Below are 9,896 nucleotides of genomic sequence, written 5' to 3' on the forward strand. Positions count from 1 at the left end.
GTTCTTTGCAGGTGAACAGACAGTGGCCGGGTGTTTTGCCGTGTGCTCTCTTTGTATATATTTCTTATATTTTGGAGTCTTACTTTGTCTTTTCTTTCTTTCTATCCTATTAAAAAAAAAAAAAAAAAAAAAAAAACCTACACTAGATAGTCACTATAATAAATATTTCATAATAATGGTGTGGAGAGGATGGCTGTAAGGGGAGAAGGGAGGCCATTAAGAAAAAAAAAAACCTTTTATTTGTTTGCTTGAAATTATAGTAAAGGTGTGTCTCAGTTGAACTGTTCCTTAATAAATGCACGTTAATGGTCAAATCAGCTGCATTTCTCCTGGGCAGTGCGTTGAAAGGCAGCTATTTGATGTTTGCTCCAGGAGTTCTGGAGCGAGATGAAGGTGGCTTTGTATGGCAAGCCAAGTGTCTCATTAATAGTCAGTTTTACCTATTAATGAGACACTTGGCTTGCCATAAGGCTCTAGTTGCTGAAAATGGTAGTGTTCAATATTGTCCATGTCAGAATGAATGAAATTGTCAGATCTCAGCCAAAAATTGGGTTATAAATATGGGGGGGGCATATATTAGTCGCTTCAGTGTACAAGTTGCAGGGCGTGCAAATTTATGCAAAAGGTGCGACTTATACGGCAAAAAATACGGTACTTATATAGGTTTGGTTATATAACCTGCGGGTGTTCATGATGTAACATGAGGTATTTACACTGAAAGAGTATAAAATTTTTAAATGAGTATGTACTGGTAACATACACAAATACGTACAATAAATGTTCTTTTCTGAACAGCGTGTTTAACACAGCTGGTTAAAAAAAATCTATAACTTATAGTATTATTGTATAATGCACTTTGTTCAAAGTAGCAGCTTATCGTCTGGAAATTACAGAATATGAAACTACCAAGAAAGACTGTTCTGGTTTCAGTTCTGAGCCACAACTTGGTTTCCAACAGGTAGTTTTTTTTTCCACTAAAGAGGTCCCAGTACTGGAGCATGGGAGCTGGTGGTTGGGTCTCCAGTCCCCCATTTGAGCCTCTGCAGGAGGCTAACCTCAAACATCTGTCTATGACAGTGCTGTTGTTTGTGTGATGTCCGTAGATTTTCAGTGCACCCCTCCTGCACCAAACTTGTGTCTCACTTCAGCTCTAACCCTGCTTTTGTGCCTAAGGTTGGGGGGGTCCGTTTTCTCACAACTTTTTCTCCACCATCTTTATAAAATGCAGCTGCCAGAAAAACAACAAGAAGATAGAAATGCGAGCATGTGCATGTCTGATGGTCGTGTTGTCTTTGCCGCAGGCAGAAGCATGAGAAAGGCTTCACGGTGTGCAGTTTGGCCTGGCATCCGTCTGGCAGCCAGATCGCCTACACGGACACCGAGGGCTGCCTGGGTCTGCTGGACGGACTCAGCCCCTCCAGCACCACCACGGTACCTCCGGCCTCTCCTGCATCTCTGACTGTCTTCTTCAGTCTTTCTCTTTACAAACCATCCATAGATCGTTCACCCAGGAGAGCATTCTCCAGCTCTTTGTGCAGAAATACAAATTCAGATATCACAATGGTGATCCCAACAAATAAACAAAATGAGGTCAGAACCAAGAACTCGTGTTTCTTGTAAACAGTTAATGAAACTGACCGACTGCTCAATATATCTACAGTTTATTAAACTGTAACATGATTGTATAACTATAATTAACTCTAGTTAGAGATGTAGAAATGTTAGGTCATCTGGACGGATCCACCCTTGGCTGAAACGTCTCGTCCCCCATCTGAAAGGGCTGGTTCTGGATGTTCCCAGCAAACTGGTTTGTCCACTTTGGCGGATGCTGTTTGTGGGACTGGGTTTGTCGCATGGCCTCGGACTGGTGGGGTCTTTCAGATGGGGGACGAGACGTTTCTCGTAAAAAAACTTGTTACCAAACAAAGACTAAACTTATGCAACCAGGAGTTATAAAGCTACATAAAAATTGCTAATTCAAAAAGCGTTCAATACAAAAATAACTGGACTTTATTTGTAACGGAAGACGTTTCGCTCCTCATCCGAGGAGCTTTGAGGAGGAGCGATTCTGTTACATTCTGCTGATACTTGTTATGTTGAGACTAAATAGTTTTAAGATTCATATGATGATGGTAAACAGGCGTATTATAACTGAATCTTGTTTTCTAAAATCCATAGTTATTAATTTCATGACAAAGCATATAAAGCATCATCTTTGCTGTTATTGTTGAGCTGTTCATGATCAGTTCCTCATCGGCCTCTCAGCAGGTGTCTGCAACAAAACCTGCAAAAGACTACGACGACCTGTTTGATGAGGATGATGATGGCAGACAAATGGACGAAGGGCTGAGCGACACCAACTCTCCAGCTAAGAAGCCGGTCGTTGGTGAGGACGAGGACGATGACGACTTCCTGGTGCCGTCCACTGGGCGAGTGAGGAACAGAGCAGCCATCTTGGATGATGAGAACTCAATGGGTGAGGAAAAGAACCTGGATTGAAAGTCTGGATGAATGATAAACAAACAAACAACACCAAGTCTGTTATTAGGGTGGATTTATCCACATCGAGGAGGGGCGTGTGCTTCTACCAAAAGTTTTTCTTGTTTTAATGTGATGCATGCCATCTATACTCTAGATATACAGTAGATTAATTACATTAGGTCTTTCAGTTCACAAAACACTATAATCTTTGGAGTCAGTGTTGCAAAATATTCTGGATTAAAACGATCAGAATAGTACTTCAACAGCCAAGATTAGAGCTGCACAATGTTCCAGCCATCAGCACCAACATGACAAACAGAGACCATGGTCTAATACAACATTTCATAAGATCTGTTCCTCAGTCAACATAAGGGATAAAAAATACAGAATAAATATGAATATTGTCAGCTGTTCTTTTGATTTATGAGCATATGAGGAAAAAACAAAACAAATCAATACTCAACCTAATTCATTATTCTGCTCAACTGACTTATTTTTGTTTTAATCAATGTGGACTTTAATGTGAAAACTTTCTGGAGCGCCACGCTGGCGTTGGTTACTACGCCATCTGATGCGTTGGCTGTTCAGAAAGGAAACTGGTCGGTCGGTGTTGTGTCTCCTTGGTGGTTCTTTGACCATCAAGATCATTCAAAATGAGTTTGGCTGCCCATACAGTGGCTAGTAGGTTTTATTTTACTGAAACAATGTCAGTTTTTGCATGATTGATTATGAGAAATAAAGTTTAAAGTCATTGATTATAGATAATGCAGAGTATAGATATTATCGTGGAACAAAGTGGGGGGGGGGGTGAATAAGAAATACTGTTCATCCATCTGTGCAAGTTCTGAGAATCCATCCATCCATTATCTTTTATCCGCTTCTTCCATTTTGGGTCACGGGGGTCGCCGGTGCCCATGTCCAGCAATCACAGTGCGAGGGGCGGGGTACACCCTGGACGGGTCGCAAGTCCATCACAGGACCAGTTTTAGGAATGATGACGTTAAAAATAAACGAGGTACTGACTTCCATTTTAGTGTATGGATGCATCAGCTAACTATAGAAAATTGGGTTGCCAGATCAAAGTCCTGGTGGAATGCCCTCTCCGGGTCGGAGGAGTTCAAATATCTGGACGTCTTGTTCACGAGTGATGGTAGGATGGAGCGAGAGAAGGATCGACAGATTGGGGCTTTATCCTCACTCAGTAATGAGGGTGTTGCTTTGGTCAGTTGTGGTAAAGAAAGAGCTGAGTCAAATGGCAAAGCTCTCGATTTACTGGTTTGTTTGCATCCCAACCCTCACCTATGGTTAAGAGGTTTGGATCCTGACTGAAAGAATGAGATCCTGGATACAAGTAGCTGAAATGGGCTTCCTTCGCAGGGTGGCCGGGCTCATAGAGAGGGTGAAGGAGCTCCGTCATCCGGAGGGGTCTCGGAGTAGAGCCGTTGCTCCTCTGCATCGAAAGAAGTCAGTTGAAGTGGTTTGGGCATTATTAGGATGCCTCCTGTGTGCCTCTTTTTGGAAGATTTTGGAGCATGTTCCACTGGTAGAAATGCACGAGGAAGACCCAGAAAAGACTGGAGGGATGGTGTATCTTCTCTGGCCTGGGAAAACATCGGGGCCCGCCAGGACGAGCTGGAAAGTGTTGCTGGGGAGAAGAATATGTGTGTTTCCCGTGTTTGCCTCTGCGACCCAACTACAGATAAGCAGTAGAAGACGGAAGACTTCAAAATCAAAGATGGCCACCACCATATATATGTAAACTTCATCGAAGTCCTCCAGATAATACAGGTTGAATGAATGAAAAGATGGGAGACAAAACGTTTCTCACTTAAAGAAACTGGTCGGAATTATTGCCACCGAACTGTCTGTATTTTAACACACCGCGGCCATCAGGCCGGCGTGGTGGTGGATTATTAACAATATTCAAATCAACTTTTGACTGTAAACAACTGCCCATCCCAGTTTCCTGCGCCAGCTTTGAGCTGAGCGTCTTTGAACTCGGCCATTCGCCTTCGACTATATGCGCACTCGATTACCGCCCACCTCGCTCTAAGGATTTCATAAATGAGTTTTCTGATTTCTTGGCTGAAATCACACCAAAATATGAGCATGTTTTCATTATTGGGGACTTTAATTTGCACGTGTGCTGTCCGGAGAAGCTCTTGGTTAAGGATTTTTTAGATTTATTGGACTCATTTAATTTAACTCAGCATGTAAATGGTCCCACCCAAGAGCGCGGACATACACTGGACCTTGTTTTAACTCATGATGTGACTGTTAATAATCTTGAAATTGGTGATGATGTTTTTTCAGACCACATGCCAGTCCGGTTTGAGTTCACCCTCCCCCATCTAACTCTTAAGTCGTGCATTCCTGCACGTAGGACTCAGACCATTAACCACTTCACTGCTGCACGTTTCACAGATGTTTATAACTCTGAAATGATAATTCAGCCCCCAGTGTTTCTCACCACCACTGAGGAGCTGACATCCCAGTTCAACTCTGTGTGCTTAAAGACTCTGGATCATGTTGCTCCTGTTAAAATTAGAAAATCAAAACTGAGAGCAGAACCGTGGCTGAGTGACATCACCAAGACCGTTAGGCAGCAATGTAGGAGGGCGGAGCGAAAGTGGAGGAAAGACAGGCTGCAGGTCTCTTTTCAAATACTTAAGAGATTTGGCACCGTTATCAGAAAGTAGTAAAAGCTGCTAAATCCAAATACTTCTCTGATATAATTACCTCAAACTCTCACAACCTATGTGTCCTCTTCTCCACCCTAAACTCTGTTCTCCACCTCACTGAACCATCACCTCTGGAAGCCTCGACTGAGCTGTGCAACAACTTCTTACATTTCTTTTTGGAAAAAATTGCGACCACCAGGGCTGTCATTTCCCCTCCAACTCATGACCCATCCATCCCACCTCAATCTGTAGCTCCTTTTGACCATTTTGAACCCATCACTCTATCTTCTCTAGAGCAGGTCATGTGCAGCTTGAAACCTTCTGGCTCCCCCTTTGATGTGGTCCCCCCTCGACTACTAAAGGAGGTGTTTCCAACTCTAGGTCCGTCCATTCTTGATATAGTAAACAGTAGTTTATCCACTGGTGTGGTGCCAAAATCCTTTAAACATGCTGCTGTCCAGCCTCTCCTGAAAAAAACAAACCTTGACCCCTCAGTCGTTTCCAACTTCCGGCCTGTCTCCAAACTCCCATTTGTTTCTAAAATACTGGAGAAAATAGTTGAGTCCCAGTTAAAGTGCTTCCTGGAGGATCACGCCATCTTAGAGCTATTCCAATCTGGCTTTAAACCTCTCCACAGCACTGAAACTGCCATATTGAAGGTTTTTAATGACATCTTCAGATCCAATTCAATTCAGTTTATTTATATAGTGCCAAATCACAACAAAGTTGTCTCAGGGCACTTTACAGGAACATTCACATAAAAGCCAATTAGTAAAGTTCTCTAAGGAATCCAGCAGACAAGTTGAATCTTGGCTTCGTTGCAGTCTCCCATCCTTATGGGATCTGATCTGACCACAGATACTGGTGATTCTGTGCTGCTTGTCCTGTTGGATTTCACAGCCGCCTTTGACACCATCGACCATGACCAAATTTCTTAAGTTTCAATGAAAAGAAGTCTGAAGTCATGTTGTTCCCTCCCAATGACACTATCACAAACCACTGCATCGACCTCTCCACTCTAACCCTGTCAGAAAAACAAAGAGTCACTAATCTGGGTGTGATAATGGACCCTTCCCTGAAACTTAACAATCATGTAAACATGATTGTTAAATCATGCTTCTTCCAACTGAGGCGGCTGTCTAAACTGAAGCCCATATTGTCCAAAAAGAACCTGGAGACAGTAATACATGCATTCATTACATCTAGGCTTGATTACTGCAATTCGCTCCTGTTTGGTATCAGTCAGACCTCCATTGCACGATTACAACTTGTCCAGAATGCAGCAGCCCGATTTTTAACCAGTACAGGCAAAAGAGAGCACATTACACCAGTTTTGGCCTCACTGCACTGGTTACCGGTTCACCTTCGAATCCAGTTCAAAATACTCCTGTATGTCTACAAATCGCTGAACAGTTTCCCCCCCCCCCCTGATTTCCTACAACCGTATATCCCACCACGTTCCCTGAGGTCAGCGGACCAGTTGCTCCTCACAGTTCCAGGAACTCGTCTTAAGCGCAGAGGTGACAGGGCCTCCTCTGTATCTGGACCAAGACTTTGGAACGAGTTACCTCTGCTTGTCAGACTGGCCCCCTCCCTCTCGGTTTTCAAATCCCGTTTAAAAACTCACTACTATTAAGTAGCTTTCAACACCAGATGATCTGTGTTTTGAACCTGTACGCTCCACACTGGTTTGTCGTCATATTTATTATCTGCATCGTTTTTATGTCTATATTTTTGATTTACTTCATTTTGTATATTGTTTCGTGTGTTGTCTGTTGTTCTGTCTGTACAGCACTTTGGTTGGCCTTGTAGCTGTTTTAAGTGCTCTATAAATAAAATGGTATGGTATGGTCCAGATGACATGATTTAACCTTTTTTGTTGTTATCTACCTGGATGATAGAGCTTACAAACATTTTGTTTAAAAGTATAGTGTGCTCATATATGATTGAGGTGGCCAAATATTATTCTAATTAGTCACCCTCTGACTCCACCACTGCACCTGGTGGTGGATTAAATTGCTCCATTCACCTGCAAGTATCCGTCACTGCACTATCCGTCACTGCACTGTCTCGAACAAGAAAACAAAAACTACTTCTGTTCTTCTACACGGTGCAACTCCAACCCATTTGGCAGCATGACGGCTCAGTGGTTAGCACTGTTGCCTCACAGCAAGAAGGTCCTGGGTTCAATCCCTGGTTGGACCTTGGGTCTTTCTGTGTGGAGTTTGCATGTTCTTCTTGTGCTTACATGGGTTTTCTCCTGGTTCTCCAGTTTCCTCCCACAGATCAAAAGCATGCATGTTAGTCTGCCTTCAGGCCCAGGCCTCCCTTGCAAAAGAGATCTGTGATCTCAATGGGATTTACCTCGTTAAATAAAGGTTAATAAATAAAATTTAATTATCTTGCACCAAAAACATTGAGGTTACTTGCATTCCCTGTTCATTTCCTGTAGAGAACGATGCTGATCTTAAAAACTGCAAACATTCACTGTTCAAATCCCCCAGTGATGGGGAACATCAGTGTACTGCTTGTTTTACCCGTTTTTATGGGGGTTGTTTAAGCTTCAACTCCCCCTCGTAGTTCCACCCATGGTTGTACCAATTGAATACTACTTTTTGTACTTCCTAAATTCATAGTGGCAGACATAATGAAGTAGGCAACAGTTTTTAAAGATTGATTGACCCTGGTGAACCTGGATATTGCTGCTGCTGCTTTGCTCTTCTTCAATATTAAACTAGCATTTTATTCCATCCTGTTTGTTTTGACCATCTTTATTCTCTCTTTGGTTTGATGAAATATTCTCACAGAAGCTGATAAATGTTACAGTCAACCTGCATTGTTCGGGTTAAAGAAAAACAAATACACGTTTATTTGTTTTGCAGACACAGGATCTCTAAAGCTCGGTCAAGACAAATTCAGGGATGATGATGATGCAGGCAGCACTGTGGCCCCTGACACCGTTCCTCTGGTCCCACTGCACCCCGTGTATGAGGGGCCGCTGCCGACCCCTCCCCAGAAGGCCTTTCAGCCAGGCTCTACCCCCGCCCACCTCACACACCGCTTCATGGTAGAACCATTTCTAAACTTGATGTTTAAGATGTCGATTTCTGTTTGTGGTGTGATGACCAAACTTTATCTTAGATGTGGAACTCTGTGGGGATTGTGCGAGGCTACAATGACGAGCAGGACAATGCCATCGACGTGGAGTTTCACGACACGGCCGTTCACCACGCCATGCACCTCACCAACACTCTGGGTCACACCATGGCTGAACTGTCTCAGGAGGCTGTGCTGCTGGCCTGCCCCGGCACAGATGAGCTTGCCAGGTGAGTCTCCAGGGCTTCGGTGATTTGAGTTCAACTTTCCAGAATAAATCTCTCAAACAACCGGTGTCCTTCCAGTAAGCTGCAGTGCCTTCACTTCTCATCATGGGACACAAATAAGGAGTGGATGGTGGACCTGCCAAAGGGTGAGGATGTAAAGGCGCTGTCTCTGGGACAGGGCTGGGCTGCAGTCGCCACCAGCACATTGACGATCAGACTCTTCTCCATCGGAGGAGTCCAGAGACAACTCTTCAGTGTGCCGGGACCCGTGGTGTGCATGGCCGGACACGGAGAGCAGCTACTCGTGGTCTACCATCGAGGTCAGTCACACACACACTCACTTGCTCGTTCACTGACATGGGCTCTCACTCACTCTAAAGACTCCAGTATACTCGGGCGGACATTTTTCCGGGCGGACTCGACGTGCACTGTCTGCAGATTGTTGAGACTTCATACTTGAACGTCCACCCTGAGCGGCTGCGGAGCAGCTCCGCAGACAAGGGGCATTTACCTTCAGGACAAATTGAGGTCGCCGATTGGTCATTTGCTGACACGCCTACTGGATTGATTGACAGGTCGCAAAAAAAACGAGAGCTGGCAGCGTTGTTCTGTGTTTATTTGTTGTTAATAAAAAATTCTAAATAAAAAAAAAAAAAAACAGCCCTGCAGCCCACACATCAGACCAGCCCACCAGGAAATCTCCAGACCCTCCCGCAGCCACGCTGGACCTGATTTTAATTCTCTCGTGACAAATTCCTTCATTTCTCACCATTTCAGTCATGGCGTCAACGGAGGAGGAAGAGATCGCTTGCCTCTTGGGAAAAAAACGAAAAGAAAAGGCCATTAAACCAGACCACGGATGAAGAAGGGGAATTTAATACATTGGTGTCACATACAAAACAGTCTGTCGCCGGGCAGTTTATTGTGCGACAGAGTACGCGTATGCAGTCGTAAAAATTGAGCTTTGCACGGACATGCTCTGCAGGCATCCACTTCGACTCGAATCCGGTATACTGGAGGCTTAACTCACTCTCTCTAACTTACTCTCTAACTCACTCACTCACTCTAACTCGCTCTATCTCACTCGCTCTCTAACTCACTAACTCGCTCTCTAACTCTCGCTCATTCACTCACTCACTCTAACTCTTGCTCGCTCACTCACTCACGCATGCTCTCTTTTTTTTTTTTTTTTTTTTGATGGCCTCCCTTCTCCCCTTACAGCCATCCTCTCCACACCATTATTATGAAATAGTTATTCTAGTGACTATCTAGTGTAGGTTTTTATTTTTTTTTATTTTTTAATAGGATAGAAAGAAAGAAAAGACAAAGTAAGACTCCAAAATATAAGAAATATACACAAAGATAGCACACGGCAAAACACCCGGCCACTGTCTGTTCACCTGCAAAGAAC

At 43.8% G+C, this 9,896-nt stretch overlaps 1 protein-coding gene across 1 annotated transcript in view; it reads left to right on the forward strand.

Annotated features, from left to right (window-relative positions):
- Positions 1–9,896, forward strand: part of wdhd1 (WD repeat and HMG-box DNA binding protein 1) — a 59,079-nt gene that overhangs the window by 14,685 nt on the left and 34,498 nt on the right. The window contains 5 exon segments of the mRNA XM_037697707.1: positions 1,302–1,431; positions 2,266–2,476; positions 8,045–8,229; positions 8,304–8,488; positions 8,564–8,805. Of these exon segments, the coding sequence (XP_037553635.1) occupies positions 1,302–1,431; positions 2,266–2,476; positions 8,045–8,229; positions 8,304–8,488; positions 8,564–8,805 (953 nt within the window).

The sequence above is a fragment of the Nematolebias whitei genome, chromosome 2 (assembly GCF_014905685.2).
Source record: "Nematolebias whitei isolate Nwh7 chromosome 2, NemWhi1, whole genome shotgun sequence".
Classification (NCBI taxonomy): Eukaryota; Metazoa; Chordata; class Actinopteri; order Cyprinodontiformes; family Rivulidae; genus Nematolebias; species Nematolebias whitei.